The 26,715-nt window shown below is 44.2% G+C and overlaps 1 protein-coding gene across 1 annotated transcript in view; it reads right to left on the reverse strand.

Moving 5' to 3' along the window:
- Window positions 1–26,715, reverse strand: part of GPATCH1 (G-patch domain containing 1) — a 258,011-nt gene that overhangs the window by 200,492 nt on the left and 30,804 nt on the right. The window contains exon 4 of the mRNA XM_069216538.1: window positions 13,536–13,696. Coding sequence (XP_069072639.1) covers window positions 13,536–13,696 — 161 coding nt within the window. The remainder of the gene's footprint in view (window positions 1–13,535; window positions 13,697–26,715) is intronic.

Consider the following 26,715-nt stretch of genomic DNA (forward strand, 5'->3'; position numbering starts at 1 on the left):
AGTGGTACCTTCTCCTGCCATGCCTCTTATTTGCCTAGCGAAAGATTCCACAGAGGGGAGCAAGGTTCAGTCCGTTTGAACTTCTGTATGGACACCGAGTGAGGGGTCCACTCACCTTAGTTAGCGAAAGTTGGAAGGGAACCTATGAAACCCAACAGAAGGATGTAGTAGACTATGTGATTGGCCTCAGGAAGCTGATGGAGCAATATATGAGTCAGGCAAAGGAAAACCTTCAAACTAGCTAATCGCTGATAAGGAAATGGTACGACCAGAAAGCTGCCCTGCATGGGTATCAAGAAGGTCAGGAGGTGTTGGTGCTGAAGCCTATTTGTCCCAGGGCTTGGTTGGACAAATGGTGTGGGCCGTACAAAGTAGTTCAGAAACTGTCTGAGATAAACTACTTAGTGAGCACAGGTGCCACAAGGGAACCAAAGAGGGTGTTACATGTGAACAGGCTGAAGCCTTACCTCCGCAGTAAACATCATGGCTACGGCAGAGGAAGGAGAGGAGGACGGTGAGCCTCTTCCTGACTTACTGCATAGTGACATAAAGGATGGTACAGTGGAAGGGGTGCAGTTAGTCCCCAAGTTAACAACAAAGCAACAGAGAGTGTCTAGAGGTGTTAGAAAGGTTTGCCAACCTCTTCTCGCGAACACCATGGTTGACACCTGTCTGTGTGCATGACACAGACATAGGTAACAGTCTGCCAATGAAGAGCAGAATATACAGAATGTCTGACCAGGTTCAGGGATGCATTAAGGTAGAAGTTGCCAAAATGCTGGATCTGGGGGTCAATGAGAAATCTTGCAGTCCTTAGTCTAGTCCTCTGGTTCTAGTACCAAATCAAGGGTCTACAGACTTGTGGTTCTGTGTAGAATACCAAGCTCTCAATTATGTAACCAAAAACAGATGCTCATCCAATCCCAGAGTGGATAAGCATGTGGATCACTTAGGTGTTGCTAAATACTTAAGCATCTTGATCTGATCAGTGGTTACTGGCAGATCGCATTGGCACCAAGTGTGAAGGAGAAGACTGCATTTTCTACACCAGATGGTTTATATCAGTTCAAGGTGATGCTCTTTGGGTTGAAAAAGTCACCTGACACTTTTCAGCGCCTCGTGAACCATGTTCTCGCAGGGTTGTAAACGTTCTGTGTGGAGTATTTAGATGACACTGCGGTCAGGGGTGTGGAATTCTTATAGCCCGGCTCCCAGGACATATAGTTTGGGGTCAAGGACAACAAGTGTTCATGTTTATTTTGTCTTTGGGACAGTTAGGCCCAACCCCCTGCAGCACAAACCTTTTGGCTGAGAGTTTACAGTACCACATTATCTGCAGTTCAGGTAGTATTTGTGTCCATGTGTTAATGCTGTTCGAACTTGTATTTATGGGTTATTAATGCAAAATCTTTATTATTAGGGTGAGCAATCTAAGGAAATGCTGTAAGCATGGACTGCACTGCTGTCAGTGGGCCCCAGTATAAAAATTTATATACACGTTTGCAATGGAAGCTACATATAATGCTCCCAGAATGCTCTCTGTTTAAGCACAAATATTTGCAGAAGCTTGAAAGTAAGATGGATGAGTTTTTGCTTTCAAATTAAATGTTCACAGAAAATCCAATTATGAAAAACACGTTTTGCTCAACTACTATGAAATTTAAGGTACCATTTCCTTGAAGCATCATCCACTAAAATGTGTTGATGCGTGCTAGTATTTTCAAAACTTTTGGAAAATCAGCGCAACCAGATTCAACAAGATTATTGGAAACATGAAAATATAAAAACCATAGGCAAACACAATATGTCTGATGTTGGTTTTGTCAATGGATGTATAGTTTTGGCATAGTTTTCGTAAAACCTTGTTGTTGTGGGAGCTGCCAAGCCCTCGCCATTATAACAAATATTGGCAAAAAGCAATACTATTTTTTGTCTCAATTAGCACACATTGCCACAGTAGTCTCTGGCACTGAAGAAAACTACTTTGTTTGCCTATATGCTCCTGGTGAAAGAGAAGAATGCTGTCTCTCACAGTGAAGCCAGTCAATAGATAGAAAGAGAGAAAGAGAGAGAGAGAGAGAGAGAGAATTGTAATAATAACAAATGGTCTTGGTTAACTCAAGACCTAGGTAGGGGCCCAAATTGTAAATAAAATCATAAAAGCGCACCATTGATATATTTCCATGCATTAGTGCAGATTTACAGCTTTCATGAATTCTCAAGAATTTACCAAAGTAGGCCAAGAAATCGTAGTCATTGAAAATATTTGTGAACTGCATTTTAGCTGAGCATATGTGCAGGTGTATATTTGCTAATGCAAAAATCTGTTGAGCTTTTACAAGTTCACTTTCCCTCCAACCACTTTTTCCCCAACCATGGAAGAAGTTTTATTTCTACCCTTGTCAAGAGCAAATTTCCAACCATTCTGAGTACGGGAAAAGATTAGAGAAGAGCTGGTGAAAACCCTAGTATGTTTGCACAGAATCCAAGGCGCATTGCAACCCTGGAACTATTGCTTAACGCTACCTCCAGCCCCAGTATGTAGATCTCTGGAAAGGTGACATGTGTGAAATTATAGAATTCAAACCCTACTATAGTAGGGCTTTAATTCTAGCATAATCAGAGAGGCTAACATCAGAGCTCTTACATAATGAGACTGCTGCCTTAATTTATAGCTGCACTACGTGGCAACAAAGGAACAAGTGTTTTGTTTTTTTACAGTACAAGTAGCATTACAAAGCAACTTGTCCCATGGACAAGTAGACATTTTATTAAATTCTACACCCCTGTACGGTGCTCAACAACTCATGAGACGACCACCAAAGGCACCTGGAACAGGTTTCAGCTGGGATTCATGAGGCAAAACTGATGATCAAGGCAACTGTCAGGTGGGTCAGTACTCTGTAGTCTACCTTGGGCATGAGGTGGAGAATGGGAAGATTCGCCTGTTAGATGCCAAACTTCAATCTGTGATTAAATGAGAGGTACCCACTTCCCAGACTGAAGTGAGGGCCTTTATAGCACTCACCAGGTTTTACAGGAACTTCGTGGCAAGCTACTGAAGTACAGTTGCCCCACTGACTGCTTTGGCCTCTGGAAAGCAGACCAGGAAGGCAATATGTACAGCAGAATGACAAAAGGCAGTTAAGAAACTGAAGAAGACACTATGCACTGTACCAGTGCTGAAAGCACTTGACTATAAGTCAGCCTTTCATTGTACTGACGGATGCCTCTCACAAGGGAGTTGAAGCAATGATAGCTCAACTGGATGATAAGGGTAGAGAGCATCCAGTAGCCCTTGTTAGCAAGAGATTACTACGTAGAGAGCAGAAGTAGGCGTCTATTGAGAAATAGTGCTTTACCATAATGTGGCGCTTGTATAAGTTCCGCCCTTGGTACTAAGTTTGTGGTGCCAACACATAAGGCACTGAAATGGTCGATGGCTATAAAGGGAGAGAATCTCAGGTTGTTGAGAGGGTTGATTTTATTTCAAGGGTTAGTCTTTGTTGTGGAGCACAAAGTTGGATTGAGCCATGGAAATGCTGATGGACCTTCCCGCTGGTTTTACTTGTCTTACCACCCAACCTCTTCAAGTGAGGGGTTGGTTTGTGGTGTTCTCATCTTGTAGGGGCATCTGTTGGGATTAAAAGGCCTCTGCATGGTAAAGACATGTACGCCTGCCCTGAGTGCCTAACTGTATTGTTGTCTGGATCCCTAATGCTGATTTTAGTTGTCATAGGCAAACACGGATCATGTGTGTGTGCCATGACATAGGCCTGTCTCATGGATAGGGGTCTTGTTGGACCAGGAGAGGTGCCCAAAACGCTACCCTCATAGTGGTGAAGGGCTACTGCCTTCACCGGGAATTAAACATCACAAGAGCGGTGGTGGCAGCATACCCTGTAATGATCAGAAGTAGTGAACAGGTCCTTTTTCACCCTGTGTCACTGCAGTGAGGACTACAGGCTCACTCACCTTCTTAAGGGGTCTACTGCTGTGTGTTCAACTCACCCTTGGCCTACATCAGGTTGTTGTGGAAGTGTGTGTGTGATGAAAACGTGCTGAATGCATGTTAGTGTGCGAGACATACACTACACAGAGGGTGCAGTGTGGGACAGTATGCACATGGCAAATGTGTGCTCGCTGGCAGTGTGTGCCTAATGTGACACACTCTGGTGCAGTAGAGGGAACCTGTAGTACTGAACAGTGTCCGCAGACTGGGTGCATGTGCTGCATGGGAATGCTGATAGTAGCACAGTACATGGACATAACAGTACTAGACTGTGCTGTGAATGTACACTGAATGCAGAAGTGCCTGCACTAGTACATTACATGGAAGACCTTGGGTTCCATTTTGGGAAGCTCAGGCCTACCTGGTGAAAACATGAGGAGTAGATGAATCCCCCAAAACAAAGAGTTGTATAAACTGCATTCCTGTAAACTGGATAAGACAGGCACTGGATGAAGGGAAGCCAAGCTCTCCCTGTGCATTTCAAAGGGCTTGTTGATTCAGTGACGGATCACAAGGAAGGGGTTTAGGCACATCTCAGGAAGAGGGAGATGAGGCTGATAAGAGAGTCATAAAGGGTAGGGCTGAGGTCCCAGGATTAACCTATGATGCACATATCACTGTGGATGACATCCACATGTGAACTCTGGTCACGCCCATTAATATTGTTGTGGGTTAATTGGCTTCAGCGTCCTGCCTGTTGTGACAGACCTCCTTTCAGGAGGAAGGATGAAGGTGAGAAATGCCCATTTCAAAGAAGCAGAATCCCAACATAAAACTTCAAAGGTCCAGACCCTAAATCACATTTGGTATCTGGAAAAGAACTATAAGTAAGGGAGTTTGAGACCACCAACTTGGTCATCTGCCCAGCAGCCAGAAGGGCTGCATGTAGAGGGAAAGCTCTGCATGACTTCTGTCTGTGACCAAGACTAGAGGCACAGCTTCTTAGTCTCCCTGCTAGGTGAGAGGACATGATCCAGTGAAACTAAGACAACCTGCCTTGGAGTCTAGAGCACCAGTCCCAGCCTGCTCACCAAGACCAGTGTGCCCGTGAGGGAGAGGAGTGAGAGTCACCCGTGTGCAGCGTTGTGGAAGTTGGTGACCCGTATGCCAGGATGGGCAACGGGTGTCAAGGAACTGTGCTGTGTTGATTGGTCCTTAGTCCTTGTGTGGAAAAGTTTCCACAAACCCATATGCCAGGAGGGGCCAGGGGAGAGGCATCCTGAGGCCAGCGTGACCCGACAAGTGAAGTTCGTCGAAGCGATCCTATGTGCGAGGAGGGGCCATGTGGAGTGCTGAGGCCGGAGGTCTGGTTCATTGCTCTTAACTGGAAAGTACTGCTACGACGAAGACGTGGGGAGTTTCATGTACCAGAAGGCCCAAGATCAGAGGAGACACCATCCGAGCCCTGCCGGAGCATGGGGAATGCCCCCGTCCTTGAGTAAAAAGACAAAAGACTTACAGCGTGTAACTAAAGCCGGAGCAACTCCCATTGTCAGGACACTTTGACCGCCGCTCAGGTGAGGGCACCGGCGCTTGCCAGAAGCATGTAATTACTGGAAGCCCAACTTTGCTGATCCCCGCCAGGACCACACTGCACTGCTGCCAGGTTTCATACCGCCAGAGCGGATAAGCTGAGAACTGGACCAACAGGGCCCTTGGAGATAGAACACCTTTGGTTTTTGCAACCCTACTTGACTCTAAGTGACAACACCTCATTGACTGAGGCAGAGAGGGACATACAGCATGAACAGGGCCTAGTAGTTTACGCTCCTTGGATGTCACCATAAGTGAATGGGGAATAACAACACTCGTTACATGGGCATCGTGTAGCCGGGGAGTGGCTTGACAACTACTAGAGTGCCTACTTCACTAGGGGAACTGTGTTATTGTTCTTTTGAATGTCGTTTACCTTTTGCATGTGTAGAATTAGAATTAAAATACTTTTCTTTAAAACAAAAACAAGTATTTGGCTGGACATTGATTTATTATATGTCCCGCTTGCACGCTGAGTTGAGTCGTGTTCACTGACCTGTATCTACACATCCCTCCAAGAAAGCCTTAACTGCTCGTGTCACACTATTAACTGAGAGTCAGGTGCAGAAGGGAGTGCTTGACCCAGATGAGCAGGATCCATAGTAGGTTGGGCCCTGGGACATCAGGAGTAAAAGGCCTTAACCACTTTGGTTGGGCCCAGTAACCTCTGCGTGGCCCCCTGAATGGGGTTCTGACATCCTGAAAATGTGAAGGAATTTGAAATGGGAGGCTTTGACTTTTTATTTTTGTTTGTGAATTAAATAAAATATTTCTTCATTTGTGCACTGTTATGTGGTTTCAATAATCAAAATTGGTTAGATGAGGGTCCCCGGCTTCCTGTATTAATCCAGTGGGGGTCTCCAGATTCCATTAAGTTATTTAGGGGCAGTCTCCAGATTCCAGTAATGATTAAGGGGGTCATTCTGACCTCTGCGGGCGGCGGAAGCCGCCCGCCTGGCGTGAACCACCAGAAGACCGTACTGCGGTCGAAAGACCGTACTGCGGTCGAAAGACCGCGGCGGTCATTCTGAGTTTCCCGCTGGGCTGGCGGGCGACCGCCAGAAGGCCGCCCGCCAGCCCAGCGGGAAACCCCCTTCCATGAGGATGCCGGCTCCGAATGGAGCCGGCGGAGTGGAAGGGGTGCGACGGGTGCAGTTGCACCCGTCGCGATTTTCAGTGTCTGCTTGGCAGACACTGAAAATCTTGGTGGGGCCCTGTTAGGGGGCCTCTGCAGTGCCCATGCCATTGGCAGGGGCACTGCAGGGGCCCCCGGGGGCCCCACGACACCCGTTACCGCCAGCCAGGTTCTGGCGGTCAAAACCGCCAGAGCCAGGCTGGCGGTAAGGGGGTCGGAATCCCCATGGAGGATTCCCTTGGGCAGCGGGAAACCGGCGGGACACCGCCGGTTTCCCGTTTCTGACCGCGGCTGTACCGCCGCGGTCAGAATGCCCATGGGAGCACCGCCAGCCTGTTGGCGGTGCTCCCGCGGTCGTTGGCCCTGGCGGTCCATGACCGCCAGGGTCAGAATGACCCCCTAAGTGGGGTTCACAGAAGTCAAAAGTTTAAGAACCACTTATCTAGACCAAAAACTAAGGTGAGTAATAAATATCCCATATGCTGACTAACAAACAGTGATTAATAAGCAGAAGTTAACCTGATTTCATTTGTAAATCCTCTGCAGTAGCCTACAGCCTTACAGAAAAAGTACATTACCACTGCATACTCAAGTGGAGTGAATTGCATGTGTTTTACCAGGCGTGGGAGATTGAAGAAGCCTGGCATATTGTTTGCAGGATGTATGACATGAGCAGGGAGCATCACAGCAGAAAAAAAACCCTCAAATCATGTATCGACTCTAAATAAGATCAATGGCCTGGTGTCAGAGTACCTGACCTGGCCTCTTACAGATAACATTCACTGCAGAAAACCACTGTATGTCCATCCTTGTAAAGAGCTCGTGAGGCAAAGAAGCTAAAACTTCTCTTTAAAGTAGTTTTCTTTTTCCCATTCTTCCTCAGATCCTATGAAATACAAAATGTTGTTGAGCCTTAAATAAAGCCTCAGTTCTACTGCATCCTATTTATTAGTTAACAGAGCTTGGCACCTTGAGATGGAGATACACAAAAAGAATCAGATGATGTGAATGGAATGAAATCGCCTTTTACATATTTATAAAAGTAATTCCTCTCTGCTGGGATTAAGGAAAAGTGGTGACCGTCCAGTTTCGCAATGCAACTTGCTAATGCCTCCAGGCACTCCAACAGGCACCTAGGGTGGAAGGGTGTAAACCTGAAGGATGTTGTATAGCCAAACAGAGTGGCCATCTATGAACTACTGAAGCCCGGTTATCTTCCACAATCTCTTCAAGAGCTGCTCTACTTTATTGGACAAGTGTACAGCCCCCTACCAGCAGTAGTACAAAGGCGGTTTGCCATTTAACTCCAATAGTCCAAGGGGCAGGACTATACATTAGAATATACAATCCAACAACATTGATTAAAAGAAGTAATAAAACGTCCAAGACAATTAAAAAGCCACTGTGGCATCCAAGGGGTAAACAATATACATTGCTCAATATATGAAAAAATAAAACAAGATGACAAAGCCTATGACTGCTTATAGAATGTCTCTTTCCGCTATCAGGCTTTAGAAAGAAATGGGAGAATTAAGACTGCAGAAGGCTGGTTGTAAAGTAGAAATACTGCACATTGTCCACATGAGTGGTTGGAGACGAGATTTCCTAAGACGGACTACGGGTCGGAAATGGAAACAAGCACTGGCAATTCCAATAGGTCCGCTCTACAGAAATATTTATAGTAATGTAAAGCATTACAAGTAACTATCATGAGAATGGTTATGTATTTGTGCAGGACCAAAGAACTGTAGAATAATATTGTCAAGACAAACATAAACATCTATGCAGGTTAATGACTCCCTTATTCCCATTTGTGCTTCCGCCGGAGAAAAATACCATAAATTATCTAGTTACTTAGGTCACTTTAATGGCATTACAAGGGCAGGCCTGTGCCCCTGAGAGTTCAATCTCAGACAGGTGGATAAACAAAATGACCACAGCGGTGTGGAAGGCAAGCACGTTTTTTGCGAAAGCACACTACTTCTGTTAAATCAAAACGTGTACTCCTGGCTCTCAACATGTGGGCGGAGTGATGCTCGCATAACTGTCTGGCGACCACAGTGCTGTCAAGCCTAACCATAAAAAAAAATAATAATAAATCACATAACTGTCTCAATATCATCAAAGAAAAACATATCTGTACTCGAGCAGCGGCTTCTCCTTGCACAACCCCACGGTGGCGGACACAGAAAGTTGTCCCAAATAGAAATTAGAGTAAAAGCTACACATATATGACTGAGAAATTAAAGACAAGTAACTTTCATAGCTGGGTGAAGACCAGCTCAAAGTAGGCCTCAGCTAGGACATAACTAACAGCATTGCTTGATTTGTAAAATAAATAAGCGCCAGGACACCACTGCAGCTTGCACCACCCACTGCCCCTACCAGCGCTGTCAGTGACAGTTCCAACACAACTACTAACCATCACACTCCTACAAGTGTGGCAATTCAGACTATTCCAGCCCCCCCGCTATAGAAATGGCTTGGGCTACAGATACGAGTCACTGTTAATGTGTATTGTATTAATAAACAACTGCTGTAGTGCAAATTTCGAAATTAGACAAATGGCTCCATCATGTGGTAGACCATTATAAGTGCTGGTGCTGACAAATAGATGCCTATGCCAAGCACCGGAAACCACAGGCTCAAATTAAGCACTACCTAACAGCCTATTTTTCCTTTCCCAACACAGTAAAATCTCTCAGTGCATATTTCACCCTTTGTTTTTCTACTAGACTTGTATACTGCAGGGGATCATGGAACCCAAGACTGCCCAGCAGATCTCTAACATAGGAAACAGAGACCCTGTGTATATGACATGGCACTTCTGTAGAAAATGCCAACAATAGAAATTATCCCTGGTTCAGCCCTAATGTGAATTACCAGGATGGACTGGGGTACTCCAGTCACAGTACATTGAAGCTCTTGCCAGAGCCTGCTAAGTCAACCCAGTCACAACAGTTCTGCCTCTTAGTCACCTTTTACAATGGCCTAATCCTTACAGGTTGCCAGTGTCTAAGCAGCAATAGATCATTCAAATGTGAGGCTAAAGCAAAGCAAAGCAAAACCTGTGTGCCACTTGGTGAAATGAAACTGGCATCTTACCAATGTGCCTAAACCAAGGACCCACTTGGGAGAATCGAACCCCCAGATATTCAAAGGTCCTGACTTTGTTCTTGGGTCCATCCCCCAAAGCAAAACTTTAATGTAACCACTCAATACCCATTACCATTACTGTGTATTTGTGTATATTAATGACAAACATTTTCTTACAGCAGCAGGCTTCGAAGGCAAGTGACAGGAATCTCAAAAGCCCTAGTTGTCCTCCTGAGGAGGGTGTTGTTCACAAAACAAAAGAACAATAAATCATCTATTTATAAACCAGAAAGGAATGCACACAGCAGCACCACCAAGTTCTTCTCAAGATCTGTTTCTTTAAAATTTGAAGAGAAGAGAATTCAACACACTACCTTTACTGTCATATGTTGGACAGCTCCAGGATTAATTCCTGCAGTGACACCACCAACTTGAGACTGTATCAAAGCCCTTTCACAGATCGATAAATGCAATAGTTAGGAAGTTGTACTTCATTTGAACCAGACGCAGCAGAAATGACTTCTCTAGAGCACGCATGCAATCCCTAAAATCACATCAGCCCACATATCCTCAACACCCACTACCTCAGCAAACACGCCACAGAAATCTGGGACACCATCACCAGCCACACCCGAGATGTAGCCTTCATCAGTGAAACACGGCTCAACCTTACCTCCAACACCGCCAGCCCGAACACATACAAGATGATACACTGGGACCACCCCAACAAACACGGTGGAGGAATCGCCATAATATTCAAGGAAAACATCCAATGCTCCGGCATGAACGATGACCCAACGCCTGTCATGGAGCATCTTAACTTCCTACTACACATCGATGCCAAGACAACCATAGGAAGCACCCTCACATACAGAACACCAGGAACTCGCAAAGCTTTCTGCGACACCATCAGCAACATCATCACCCCCCTCGTCATTGACTCCCTCCACTGCATGCTGCTCGGAAACCTCAACTTTGAGGACCCCAAGGACGCCAACTCCACATCCCTACTGGAGAACCTTAACAACATCAGACTTTCCCAACAAGTCCCCAAACCCACCCACAGAGCCAAACACACCCTTGAAACTATCTTCTTCTCCAGAAACAGAATCAAAAACACCAACACCACAGAACTCTCCTGTACCAGCCACACAATCATCCTCTTCACCATCTCCAAGACCCACCACACCATCACCAAGCACCAAAGTGCCACCAACCGCAATTGGGGAAAAGTAACCAAGAGCCAATGGACGCAGGCTGTCAGCACCACACCACCCAACACATCAACCAACCTCAACCAGGCCGTCCACAATGTCTGCGCCTGGATCAGCAAATGCACCAACAAAGTTGGCCCTCTGAAACTGGCAAAAGCCAACAGAATGTCAAGACAAGCCAGCTGGTACACCCCAGAGCTCAGAACCATCAAGTTTAACTGTCCTCTACTCGAGAAGCAATGGCGCATCTCCAAAGACCCCTCTCCGACAGAGGCACACACAAAACATCACTCAATGACTACCACTGACGCATCAGGGAGGCCAAAAGAACAGCCATCATGGACCGCATTGACGCCATAACCAACCACACCAAGGAACGCTTCAAGATCATCAAGCAACTCTCTAACCCGACTGCCACAGAAAACACAGTAAACCTCTCCCAACAACTCTGTGACTCACTATCTGACTACTTCTACAGCAAGAACTTTAACTATCAACCCACTTCGCTCCGCCTCGACAACTTCTTCCAACCAGCGAACCTCAGCCCAGCCATAATCATCTGGTCCCCACTCGACCTCTAGACCACCACTACCATCATGTCCTCAATGCACTACGGAGCACCCAATGTCCCCTGCACCCACCATCTCTTCAACCTTGGATCCAACATAATCTGCAATCTCTTCAATGCTTCCATCTCCACAGCATCCTTCCCAGATAGATGTAAGCATGCAGACATCAGACCCCTCCTAACAACCCCTCAGCCGACCTCAGGAACTACCGGCGAATCTCCCTGCTCGCATACCCAGCTAAAGTACTCAAGAAGGCCATCAACCCACAGCTCACAGACTACCTAGAACAGAACCACCTACTCGACGCATCACAAACAAGTTTCCGAGCCAACCATAACACTGAGACCTCGCTCTTCGCTGCAACAGACATCAGAACCATCGTCAACCAAGGAGAAACTTTGGGTCCAATTCTCCTCGATCTGTCTGCAGCATTCGACACTGTCGCCCACCAAATCCTCAACACACTCCACAACACTGGCATTCAACAACACACCCTCAAGTGGATCACCTTATTTCTCTCAGGACACACCCAGAGCATCTGCGTACCTCTTTCACCTCCGCTCCCAAGAACATCATATGCTGCGTCAGCCAAGGATCATCGCTCAGCCCAAATAAATGAACCCCCTCACGGACATCCTCAGATCCCACCGACTCAACATCATCTCCTATGCTGACGATACTCAGCTCGCCCTCTCGCTCACTAACGACCCCTCTAACACCAAAACCAACTTTTGCAACACCATGACTGACATCGCCGACTGGATGAGTGACAGCTGCCTCAAACTGAACTCCGACAAACCTGAGGTACTGATCTTTGGAAATAATACCTCTGCCTGGGACCACAGCTGGTGACTGGAAGAACTAGGACCCACTCCCACACCGACTGACCTCTCTCAGAACCTCCGCATAATCCTGCACAGCCAAGTGACCATGAAACAACAAGTCAAAGCAGTCTCCTTCTCCTGTTTCCACATACTCCGCAAGATCTTCAGATGGATCCCAGTAAACACCAGAAAGATCATCGCACAAGCCCTCATCACCAGCCACCTCGACTACGGCAACGTGCTCTACACAGGTATCTCCTCCCAGCCCCTCAGAAGACTCCAGACAATACAGAACGTGGCAGTCAGACGCATCCTGGACTTCCCCAAGAGGACCCACAACACTCCTAACCCAGGAAACTCCACTGGCTATCTGTCCAGAAAAGATGCCAATTCAAGACACTCACACATGCCTACAAAGACCTACACAAACTTGGACCATTCTACATCAACCACCGGCTGAACTTCCATCTTCCCTAGAGAAACCAGCGCGCCACTTCACTCGCACTTGCACATGTCCCCACCATCCATCGCACTCTCAGCTGGAGCCGCACATTCTCCTACATCACCACCAAAGCCTGGAATTACCTCCCCCTCCACCTCTGAACAACACCCTCCATGGCAGACTTCCGGAAGCAACTCAAGACCTGGCATTTCCATGCAGACACCTGTGTCCAGATACCCCTAATGGCGATAGTGTTGCACTTTACAAAAGATTGATTAACTGAATGAATATCCTCCAAAATGACCAACTTCTGGACAGAGTTCAGTTAAGTTTTCACACACAATTAAAATGGGCATGTATTTATGAAATCAAGTGGTAACATGCTGGCTCAGAACAGTTCACCTGCCATAAAATAAAAAAAAGAATAATTGTAGATTCTTGATGTTAGGCCGTGGGTGCACCTGCCACTAAGATGATATTTGAAACCCTGCCCTGCTCTGGTTAATGGATGCTGTGTACCACTGGCACAATAAGGAATGAGTGTTGATTGGTGCAAATCACAGACCTGTGCAATGAGGGATAGCAAGTGATCACACAATGATTTGTTTTAATTCCACAATATAATTAATATGTCCATCCATTGTACATGAAGCAGAAAAGGTGATTTTCAGTGTTTCAAACTCCAAAAATGACATTATGCATATACCTACCTTGCTGATGCTATTAAATCTTGCAGAACGGTGGCTCCAGGAATAGGTGCTGTCAGTGAGGCAAGCTGTCTGGCCTTTTCTTTAATTCGATCTTTCGATTTGGAAACAAAGTCATCTGTCATCATGATTTCATTTGGTGCGATTCCATGCTCTCCAAGATCCTACAAAAATAGTTCAGTTTTCCAAATACGTTTGGGTGGCAGACATGGATATTATACACACATAAAACACTCACTGGATGTCAGCTCAAACTCATGGTTGAGTTGACATCAAGTTTATAACAAAAATGTTTAGGAAAGTAAATAAGTCTGGCATGATTTATGCTGTATTTTTCAAACTGGTCTTAATTTGTTTGTATGTAAGTGTGTGTGTATATATATATATATATATATATATATATATATGGAAAATGTCACTTACCCATTGTACCTCTGTTCGTGGCATGTAGTGCTGCAGATTCACATGCTATGCATAGCTCTTCCAACATCTAGTGTTGGGCTCGGAGTGTTACAAGTTGTTTTTCTTAGAAGAAGTCTTTTCGGAGTTACGGGCTGGAGTGACTCCTCCTCTCGGTTACAGCACGCATGGGCATCGACTCCATTGTCAGATTGTTTTCACGCAAAGGGTGAAGGAAGGAGTGATAGAATATAAGAATATAAAGAGATGTCCAAGCAAATTAAAATGTATATACATATGTACAAATGTTATGACTTGAACAACTACAGGCTTTCGGGGAGGAGGGAGGGTGCATGTGAATCTGCAGCACTACATGCCACGAACAGATGTATACTGGGTAAGTGACAATTTCCATTCAACGGCATGTGTAGCTGCAGATGCACACGCTATGCATAGACTACAAAGCAGTTAGTCCTCCCAGAAAATAGCGGTGGCTAGCCTGTAGGAGTTAAAGTTGTTTGAAATAGTGTTCTGAAGACAGCCTGGCCTACAGTAGCCTGTTGCTGTGAGAAAACATCAACACAATAGGGTTTTGTAAATGTATGAGGAGTTGACCATGTGGCCACTTTACATATATCAGCCATTGGTATGTTTTCTAAAAATGCCATTGATGCACCTTTCTTTCTAGTAGAATGTGCTCTAGGAGTGATTAAAGGTTGTCTCTTTGCTTTGATGTAGCATGTTTGTATGCATCTAACAATCCATCTTGCTAAGCCTTGTTTAGATACAGGATTGCCTTTATGTGGTTGTTGAAAGGCAACGAAAAGTAGTTTTGTTTTCCTAAAATCTTTAGTTCTGTCTATGTAGTACATAACGGCTCTTTTGAGATCTAGAGTATGAAGAGCTCTTTCCGCCACAGAGTCTGGCTGTGGAAAGAAGAATGGCAATTCCACTGTTGGGTTGATGTGAAAAGGAGATACTACTTTTGGTAGAAATCTGGATTTGTCCTAAGTACAACTTTATGTTTGTGTACTTGGAAGAAAGGTTCCTCAAGAGTGAACGCCTGTATTTCACTAACTCTTCGTAAAGAAGTAATAGCTACAAGGAAGGCAACTTTCCATGTTAAAAATTGAATTTGACAAGAATGCATGGGTTCAAAAGGTGGGCCCATGACTCTGGTAAGTACTCTATATTTAAATTCCAGGAAGGAACAGGTGGTGTTCTATGTGGAATAACATGCTGTAATCCTTCCATGAAGGCTTTAATTACAGGAACTCTGAATAGAAAAATGTGTTGAATATTTTGTAAATACACAGATATTGCAGTAATGTGGATGTTCATGGATGAGAAAGCTAAATTAGATTTTTGCAAATGAAGTAAGTAGCATACAATATCTTGTATAGATGCTGTAAGTGGATCAGTGTTTTTGGATTGATAGTAGTAGACAAATCTTTTCCATTTGTTAGCATAACATTGTTTAGAAGTAGGTTTACGTGCCTGCTTAATCACTTCCATACATTCTGATGGAAGTTTTAGGTAACCGAATTCTCTTGACTTCAGGAGCCAAATCGCTAAATTGAGAGCATTGGGGTTTGGGTGCCTGATTTGACCTTTGTTCTGTGTTAACAAATCTGGTCTGTTTGGGAGTTTGGAATGAGGTACTACAGACAGGTCTAGGAGTGTTGTGTACCAATGTTGACGGGCCCAAGTTGGGTTTACAAGTATCATGGTGAGAGATGTCTGACGTAGTTTGCTGACCAGAAAGGGAAGGAGTGGGAGAGGGAGGAAAGCGTAAGCAAATATCCCTGACCAATTGATCCATAGAGCATTGCCCTTGGATGGAGGATGTGGGTGTCTGGATGCGAAGCTTTGGCATTTCGCGTTTTTGTTTGTTGCGAATAGGTCTATTTCTGGTGTTCCCCACTTTTGAAAGTACTTTTGAAGTACTTGGGAGTGAATCTCCCATTGGTGAGTTTGTTGGTGATTCCTGCTTAGGAGATCTGCTAACTGATTGCCTATTCTTGTAATGTATTCTGCTACTAGATGAATGTGATTGTGAATTGCCCATTTCCATATTGTCTGGGCTAGCAGAGACAGTTGAGATGAATGTGTCCCACCACATTTTGTTAGGTAATACATGGTGGTCATGTTGTCTTTTTTTATCAGAACAGTCTTCTGCTTGAGAAGGGGTTGAAACGCTTTTAGGGCAAGAAACACAGCCAATAATTCTAGGTGGTTTATGTGAAATTGTTTCTGTTTAAGATCCCATTCCCCTTGAAAGGTATGATTGTTGATATGAGCTCCCCAACCTATCATTGATGAGTCTGTTATTTACTATGGTCTGAGGCACAGGGTCTTGAAATGACCACCCCTTCATTAGATTGCTGAGATTCCACCATTGAAGGGACGTGTGCGTTTGGCAGTCCATCAACACTAAATCTTGAAGTTGACCGTGTGCCTGAGACCATTGTTGGGAGAGGCATTGTTGTAAAGGCCTCATGTTTAGTCTTGCATGTGGAACTATGGCTATGCAAGATGCCATCATCCCTAGAATTGTCATGATACATTTTGCAGTGTATTGTTGATTTGGTTGTATATGTGGGATGAGATTCTGGAAAGCCTGTATTCTTTGTGTATCTAGATATGCTAGGGCGTTTTGAGTATTTAAAATAGCACCTAGGTAAGGTTGTACCTGTGCTGGCTGAAGGTGTGATTTTTGGTAACTGAGAGTGAACGCTAGTGTATGCAGGGTTTGTATCACATACTGAGTGTGTTTTTGGCATTGTGTAAAATTGCTTGATTTTATTAGCCAATCGTCTAGATGTGGAAAGATGTGAATGTGTGGTCTTCTTATGTAGGCTGCTACTACAGCTAGACATTTTGTGAACACCCTTGGAGCTGTTGTTATGCCGAATGGCAAAACTTTGAACTGGTAATGTTTTCCTGCTATGACGAACCTTAGGTATTTTCTGTGAGCTTGATGGATGGGTATATGGAAATACGCATCTTTGAGATCTAAAGCAGTCATATAATCTTGTTTTTGAAGTAGTGGAATTACATCCTGCAGAGTTACCATGTGAAAATGTTCTGACAGGATGTATGGATTGAGAGGTCTGAGGTCCAAGATGGGCCTGAGGGTGCCGTCTTTTTGGGGAATAAGGAAGTATAGTGAGTATACTCCTGTTCCCTGTTGAGAATGTGGGACTAATTCTATTGCTTGTTTTAAAAGCAGAGATTGTACCTCTTGTTGTAACAGAACATTGTGTTCTGGGGACAATTTGTGGTAACGGGGTGGAATGTTTGGGGGGTGGAGGTCAATTCTAGGCAATGGCCATTGCGGATAATTGCTAATACCCAATTGTCTGTGGTGATATTTTGCCAAAGAGAGTGGAATTGCTGTAGTCTTCCCCACTCTGGAGATGTGTGGGTATGAGGGGTGGGAAGGAAGTCACTGCTTGGTTGGTGTAGTGGCTTGTTTTGAGGCTTGGAACTTGCCTCGGTTTCTAAAATATTGCCCTCTGTAGGACCTTCTAAATCCCCCTCTTTGATATTGTGTTTGTTGTCCCTGTTTTGCCTGGGAGGTGAGAGCTTCAGAGGATTGTGGCTGAACACCTCCTCTAAACTGTGGCCTGCGAAAGGAGCCTCTATATGGTGTGGTATATAGTGCCCTCATTGCCTTTGCAGTATCTGAGTCTTTTCTCAGTTTTTCTATAGTTGTGTCCACTTCAGGCCCAAATAAACGCTTTTTATCAAAAGGCATGTTAAGTACTGCCTGTTGAATTTCAGGTTTAAAACCAGAGGAGCATAGCCATGCATGCCTTCTAATTGTAATGGCAGTATTAACACTGCTTGCGGCTGTATCAGCAGCATCGAGGGCAGACCTTATTTGATTATTATTTATAGCCTGTCCCTCTCCTACAGCCTGTTGTGCCCTTTTTTGATGCTCTTTTTGGAGGTGTTGTATGAGTTCTTGCATCTCATCCCAATGGGCTCTATCATACCTAGCAAGAAGTGCTTGCTAATTGGCAATTCGCCATTGGTTGGCCGCCTGTGTGGCTACTCTCTTGCCTGCAGCATCAAACTTTCTACTTTCTTTATCAGGAGGAGGAGGAGCGTCTCCTGATGACTCTTTTTCTAGCCGCACTGACTACTACTGAATCGGGAGGGACCTGATGTGTAATTAGTCTGAATCTGTAGGAGCAGGCTTGTATTTGTTGTCAATTCTAGGGGTAATCACTCTCATAAAAAATGTGGTCCGCATGTTTGACCATTCCAGGCAATATTGGGAGACACTGGTATCTAGAATGAGTGGAAGACAGAGTGTTGAATAAAAAATCTTCTTCCAGGGGTTCAGAGTGCATAAGCACCCTATGGTAAGCAGCTGCTCTAGAAACTACTTGGGTGTAGGCAGCAGTGTCTTCTGGTGGACAAGGCTCGGATGGGTATAAATCGGGATCATTGTCTGGAATGGGATCAGGATCATACAGATCCCAAGGGTCCACTGTATCTCCATGCGAGTATAGTGAGTTTGTTGGAGAAGGCAATGCTGGTGGACTATTTTGAGGATGTGAAAAAGAAAGCTGTGGAGAGTGAGGAGGAGAGACAGGGAGAGGTGGTGGTTTCTCCTTCAGTTTCTGGACCTTTGCTTGTGGTTGAACAGAGTCTAGTTCCTGTTGAATGGCCAGCTTTCTTTTAGTCTTTAAAGGAGTTGCTGTTGGAATTCTGCCAGCCTCCTTATGTATATGGATTCTTGATTGTCTTTTATCCATAACCTCCAATATTGGCTCAATCTCAGTCTCTTCTTCATAAGGTTTGTGATGTTCTTCGAGATTTGCTTGAGTTTACTCGAACGTCCTTGTTTCTCTGTGTATGAGGATTTTTTCGGTTCTGGGTTTGAATCTTTTTCGTTCCTGAAAAAGAAGTTGGCTGTTTCAGCTCCGAAGCAGGACGTTGAATTTTCGACTCTGAAGAGTGAGGACATTTACTGGAGTCCGAGGGGGAAGTTTTCACCAATTTGCTTGACTCCGAAGTGGACGGAGGAGTGGCCTTTTTCGGCCCCAATCCCGAAGGTCGGTCGCCAACAGTCTTTTTTCAGGCCAAACCATGGCCTTCCGGCAGTGGTGTACCCAAGGCCTTTCATTGCTGTTTTTTATATATGGGCATAGGGGTAGACGTACTCACATGCTGGCCAGCAGTGATGGATCTATCATCTTCCGATTCTTGCTCGGGGTCGGTGTCTCGGATAGAGACTGCTGTCTGCAACGTGCTTTTCCTCTGTGACGTCGAGATGTTCAGAGCTTTTCGACGCCATTTCTAGTCTTCGGGCCTTGCGATCTCTTAAGGTCTTCTTCAATAAAAATGATCAACAGGCTTCGCAAACTTCTTCTCGATGGTCCGGAGAAAGGCACAAATTACAAACCAGATGTTGGTCTGTATATGGGAACTTTGCACGGCACCGAGGGCAAAATCGAAAAGGAGTCCGATCCATCAGGCTTCCAAGCGGTAGGCCAGAACAGGTCCGAGTCGGGCGCACGCGCTCCGAAGGGCGAAATTAAGATTCCAACGGTACTACCGGTTCGATGCTAGATGGAAAACGCAATCGAAACAATACTTACAATTAAATAGGTTTTCTAAGGTTTTCCGATTTGAAATCTCAGAGCAAGAGGAAACACATCCGAACCCGACAGCGGAAAGAAAACAATTTAACAATGGAGTTGATCCCATGGGCACTGTAACCGAGAGGAGGAGTCACTCGATCCCATGACTCCAAAAAGACTTCTTTGAAGAAAAACAACTTGTAACACTCCGAGCCCAACACTAGATGTGGGAAGAGCTATGCATAGCATGTGTATCTGCAGCTACACATGCCATTGAACATATATATAACACAATGTCTGACATTGAAAACACTGCACAATAAAAGCAGTCTGTAAGTTGACATCTCACAAGGCGCTGCATTAAAACTGCTGTGAACTGAAAGCAAAAAGCCTAAATCACGATTCTTCCAAATGAAAAAACACAACTGTTGTGTCCCATTGCTGCGTTGAATAAAAATAGAGAATGGCTTTATTACAGAATTGGTTCTTTGCTGCATCGTGTGGGAGGCATTGCTAATATGTTGCTCATCACTTTTTATTAGTTGTTTTTGAGTCTGAATGATGGCCTTGTCAATTACAGCACCTGGATGAGCACTTTCAAGTGAACGAGTCTAGACAGTGTTTTCTATAGAGGGGTGCCTTTATTACAGGAGGAAGAGACATACTAGCATTCAAAGTAAATAAATAATGAAAGGCAATATTTTTCTCTTGCTGCAGGCTACTTATAAGCTAGATCCGATGATTCTGTAATTTTAGCATCTGAAAACGAGCATTCCAATGAACCTTTTAAAAAGTTGCTTCAGGAATTAAATAAGAAAATGTCACTTGACTAAGGCTAAATGTAGTCAAATGAATGTTTAATCTATTTACAAATATGTGTTCATAGGTATCAGACAACTGGTTCACTAATTTCAAACACTGCACAAAGTGCCTAACAGACTTAGGGCCTGATTATGAGGCTGGAGATATTCAGAGCACCAGCCTTGCGGTGACGGTCGGGACTGCCAGACTCAAGGTGGTCTGACCATCACATTATGACCCTAGCGGTCCAACCGCCAGGGAACCGCCGGGAACATGGTTCCTGATGGGCTGACGGTGGTGGAGCTTGTTGTCAGCCATGGTGCCGCTGAACTCAGCTTCGCCGTGTTGATCAAGACTCCGATTTCCACCAGCCTTCACATGGCGGGGACCCCGCCGCAGACAGGCTGGAGGAAACACAGTGAATGGGCCTTCCTGCCACGCACCCTCGGAATGCAGACAGTGCGCATTCCGAAGTCGCTGGTGTACTAATACCGTAGCACAGTTACCACCGGTCTGACCGGCAGGAATGTCTTAATACAATATTCCCGTCAGGCAGCCCGGTGGAAACATCATAATATGACCAGGGGAAGGCAGCCAGTATGACGGCTGCCTCCTCCCCACGGCTATGGCGGTTGGAGTATTCCTACCGCCAAAGTCGTAATAAGGCCCTTAGTCTGATGATGAAGTTTGTGTTGTATGATCTGAACATAAAAGACATGCATAGAAAAATGTTACATAATAGATACTTTTGACTTAGGGTCAGTATTTTCATTGCATCTTTAAGACAAATTGTGTCCAGGATTGTATTTACTTTGTGAACAAAATAAACCTATAACTCAAAAGTGTTACCATGGCAGGAAAGTAAAACAAATGAACGTGCAAGTTTGATTAGAGAATAGCATTGTGCGTATAAGGGAGGCTAAGGCATTAAAATAGTAGTTACTCCCTAAACAAAAGGGTCATAAATCACATTGAGTCAGCAAAGTTAATACATGAAACACACCCAGGTTCTTGAGTACAAGATACAGGACATGTCACATCTGCAGTCTAACAAAAGGACTACTTGGGAGTCCCACCACACATACCGAATGGGAACACAAATGGGCCAATATAGCCATCCACAAAATGCCAGCTGAAGCTTTCTGTAACTAGACTAATAACAGGCACGTAGCGGACAAACAAAGGACCAAATCTACTAACACACAAGAAGCAGATATAGTATAACCGAATGAGTCAAGGAATGTGGCCACAGGAATGATAAGTACATATTAATCAGATTCGTAAAGGCTTAAGTAACATGTAAGAAATGAAGTCTTAATAAATTGCCTCCCGAATAACGTTTTCTTCTGCAACTCACTAGAACACAGGACATAAAAACAAAGTCTAGAACAAGACACTATGCAGTTGCATACAAACAAAATTACAAAGGATTCGTCTGAAGTACACAGATTAATACTATAACAACTATGTATTAAAAGGTGTGATTAGCAATGTAATATTTTATTTCAACATACTACAAATATGAATTTGGAGGGAACTACATTTTGCTACTCATTGGTATGCATTAGTTTTTTCTGTATACGTACTATGATCATCTGAATGCTTTCACAATAACCCACTAGCAAAAACTTGCAGTGTAACCCCTGAAAAATGCATCAGCTGCACATGGCACAATCTACAGAGTCCAAAACAATTTAACAAATTGTGAAACTTTGCATGCAAAAGTATGATACCAGGAAGCATTCACCAAATAAAATCCTAAATAAAGACTCTGAAGCAAAGTTTATCACTGAAAAAACAACATTTGAGGCCCAACAAAAAAACAAGAGGGAAAGAGTACATGTGAATAATTAATTTCACAGGCACACTGTAAGCTCACTTTCATTGCTCTCATTTATGAATATAATACAATGAACAATATAAATACTGCAAGCTGCTTCTGCACCAATAGGAAATTAAACATTATTGAACTATTCACTTTCGGTTTTATGTTGTCTTTTATAGCTCTGCTTTCATAAATACCTTTACTTAATTTAATTAACTGGGAGCTTATCAAAACTGGGAATGAATCTATCATCAAATAATAGATTTGGGCCTAAACCCTGGGATGTTACATTTGATAACGAGGTACCTAGAGTGATTCAGCTGCAGGTAATGGCAGCAGTACTGGCATTAGGAAGGTAAGTCATCTCTGGTACCCGTACATGTGTCAGTATGAAATAACATATAGTTACTAGTTTGAATATCTGGGTGTCAAAAATGCTAACTCCAGACATAGCACTTGCAAACACGGTTAGGTGTATTGCCAAGGAGACGTCAATATTAGAAGAAAAGTGGATGCCCTAGGAAATGAAAAAAATAATGTTTCTGACGGGAAGTAAGCCCTGCTATTCTTGTATTAAAGGATTATATAGGACACGGGATGGGTTAGATAGAATGGGATTTACTGTAAGACATGATATATGCAGGTCTTTTTTGGGATTCTTTGTTATTTCACTTTGAGCTCTTTAAAATGAGATAATGGTTACTGTCCACTCTTTCTACCCCGGTCATGTACTGCTAAAGTTAAAACTATTAAAAGGTTTCCAAATAAAAAATGCTGCTATCAAGCACTCACCACCTTGCATTCCAGATATTGTGTCTTACTTCGCGCCACAGCTGCAAATGCCTGTTTTTGTCTCACAGAACTCATTAGCACCTTATTCAAATCGTACCTCTTAAATTAATTTTCACCCCCTGGCACTACAGTCACCGCTTCCTTAAATATGAATTTTTGCACTTCCTCTTTACTCTAATGTGACACATCCAGCTGCCAGACCACTAACAATTAGCCATGACCTCTGCTGTCCAGTCTCCAGAGTCAGATACCCTTTACACTCTGTCTAAACATGGTCCCAGCCACATCCAAGGCCTCTGGGTGTGCCTGAGCCCAGCTACCCGGCCAAACTTTGCAGCACTCACATTCACGACCATCACTTAATTTGTAACCTAAACTTTGTGGAGTGGATCAACATAGAGGACACCCAACTCAGATTAACTATCACAAGGATCCTGGACAAGCTAACTTTTTTTTTTGCATTCTGATAATCCCAGCTAATGGGGTGATTAACAACAGAGGCTTTCACAAAGCCACCTGACCGCAACACTCTTCTTTGGTTAGATAGTCAATATCCTAGGGAAAATGTGCCCCCAAGGAAAATACTAGACGCTTCGGAGAACCAGCTCTTTCAAGACAGATATGAACAACTGGCTGAGGAGCAGACTCAAAAACAAATTGAGGAAGACAATTCCAAACAAGTAATTCAGAGGGTAAGAAAACATGCCTCAATAATAAAAGGGATATGCTTCGGGATACCCAAGCATAGAATCTGTTGATAGGACTAAATGCATAACAACTTTCACCACCACTTCTGATCGCATATAGACAGGCAAAAAAAAGACAACAGTGGATTCTGACCACAAGTGCATGCTGTCATGTCGAACCTTTATTTGTCTTCAAAAAGTCACCAATGTGAGAGATAAGCTAGTTCACAAGAGGCCAAAAAATAAAACAAAAGACAGGACACAAACAACTCTTTGGGATATGTCCCTGTTGGACTTGGCCCTTCTACAGCATCATCCCCAAACTTTTTGCTTTAACTCTCTCGTTTTCTGATCCCATTTTTGTTGGCCTGTAGGGCTCTGCACACTTTACCACTGCTAACCAGTGCTAACGTGTTTGCACTCTCTCTTTTAAACATGGTGAAATTGACTCACACTCAATTGGCACATTTAATTTACTTGTACGTCCCTAGTAAAGTGGCACTTCAAGTAGCCAAGGTTGGTAAATTGAATGCTAGTGGTGGGCTTTGCACTGATTGTGCCACCCAATTAAGTAACCTTTCAAAACGTGTCCCAAGTCTGCCAATGCAGCCTCTGTGTGCAGTTTTAAACTGCCATTTTGACCTGACAAAATAAACCTTTTGCCAGGCCTAAACCTTCTTTTCTTTTTAATATAAATAAGTCAATACGTCATCTCTTGGGTTGGCCCTAAACAGCCCATTGGGTCGGTGCACTGTATTAAAAAAGCTGGACATGTACTTTTACGTTTTACATGTCCTGGTAGTGAAAAACTTCTAAATTTGTTTTCTGCTACTGTAAGGCCCATAGGATAACCACAGGTTACCTTATTACATTTAATAAGTGATAACTTTTCCTTGAGAGCAGGTAGGAATTTCATGTTTGGCGTTTGAGGAATTTTAATTTAAACCTCTTTTTAATGGTTAAGTCGGATTTTAAGTCACAATTCTGAAAATGCCACCTTTAGAAAGCTGGCATGTTTTTGTCCTAACTATTTGGTGCCTGCAGCCTGTTCTTGAGTCACATGACTAGGTATAGTTGACCTGAGTATTCCTCCCAGACAGCATCACACTAGAGAATCTGGATGTTGGCAGGATGGGCCATCCAGACATATTGGGGGTAGTGGGGGAAGGGGGCGAAGCTGTCACCTACTACACTTGCACTTCAAAGGCACTTGCCCATCTTACACACAAAGGACTTCACACTATCCTATTGTGCCCCCAGACAGACTGGGACCAGCGCAGTGATGCAGGACATTCCAGACAACTCTGTAGGGGGAAGACTACAGAAGCTTTTCCCACTTCAAAGTGGGCACCAAGCATAAGAAGGGGACCCTCAGACCAACTCTTCAGTGCACTGTAGACACTACAGAAGAAGGCAGCTCTGCCGTTTGAGGTTTGCCCTACTTGCTGAGAAGGAAGACTAGACCTTCTCCCTTCTTCCCAGGCTGAGTGACTCTAAAAGGTCAGATGACTGACCTCCTGTTCTAAGCTACAGGGACATAACAGGCTCCAGAGGCCTCCCTGCATCTGCCCAGCTGACCGGCTGACTAGAACTGCAACTGGAAGTGCCTGAGCCCTGCTGGCCACTGCAAGAATGAGTCTCTAATCCCCAACAGGTGCCTCCCCAGGGCCTGGACACTTGGCTGGCAATAGAGTGCATTCCTCTAACTCAAAAGGAGAAATCCTGATGATTCGGGCTCTTCGTGAGCAGGGCCCTTTTGTGCCAAGATCTTGCTGACCGCCAACATAAAGCTCCAGTCAACCCGACTTTTGGCACCACCGCGACCACTAGCAACAACCAGCAATGAAAGATCTGCACGTCACACTACAGCAGATAGCTCACAGTGACAGGCAACACAAATCAATTCACAACAAACCTTTACAATCAGAAGGGTAGAGGGAATGAGAGAGGAAGTCAGACTCCCTAAATTTGCATTCCCTCACATGAATATCGCTATCACAACAGGGAAACGTATCCACTTTGAGGCAAACTAAATTGCATCTGTGTCCTCATTATAGGATAATAACTCTTTTATAGGACACACTAATGCCCCTCATGTCAAGGTACATTACCCTGCAATATTTATAAAAATATAAGGGAAAACCACACACACCACCCTGGGTGTCACACTTCATCATCGGTTATCCCGCTCTCGACAAAGAATCTTCTAATGGCAGACGGGCTCTCAGCTACATCGAGGGTACTTGCAGGGAAGAAGAGGTAAAGGATTGAGATAGGAAATAAAAATCCTGCTCACCTACCCAAGGGACATTCCTCTTTATTAGGCAGGTGGTGAAGAGAAGGTTAGAAAGGGATAGGGGATGTGTAAGAGACTTTACTGGTTCTTACATCCAACTGGGTCAACCTGTTCGAACCCTAACAGTGGTCCAAAAATGCTCCAGGGCTTTTATCAGTACCAGAATCCTACTTTCCATAGGATGTGTCCCTGGCTTCATACATACACCACCAGCATACATGCATACAGTAACAATGAGGACATTCTGCTGGGGAGCGAAGGTTTGCTTGTCAAATAATATTTATTCGGTCTTTTAACATGGGATTTTCAAACATTATGGAGGAGTTAACGAGAGGAGTCTTGTAGTCATATATTAGTCAAAGCTCTCCTCTCCCTGTTTGCCAACCTACTTGTGTGTTTGTCCTCCTCTTGAATACCATTTGATAAGCGAATCTTCGCTCCTCAGCAGAATGTGGGTTTATAAACTAAACATATGATTATCCTAAATGATCATTACTGTGACACTCATTGTAGTACAAACATGCAATATGGCCTCCAATACTGTGATAAGTATCACTTTAGTACGTGCTACACCTTTTCATCACTTCACTATTTGAGATACGACTAAATCACAAGTAGGACAAAGCTGAGCCACCATTTTTTGTAACAGGTCAGGTTTTAGTGGTTTTGGAATTTACCTGGGTACTGTTCACATAAACATAATGATGTTCAGCCGCACACGTGCAATGCAATGCTGTATCTCAGACTGCACCACCCACTGTCTTGTATGCCAGTACAGGGGTCTGAT

The sequence above is a fragment of the Pleurodeles waltl genome, chromosome 12, assembly GCF_031143425.1.
Source record: "Pleurodeles waltl isolate 20211129_DDA chromosome 12, aPleWal1.hap1.20221129, whole genome shotgun sequence".
NCBI lineage: Eukaryota > Metazoa > Chordata > Amphibia > Caudata > Salamandridae > Pleurodeles > Pleurodeles waltl.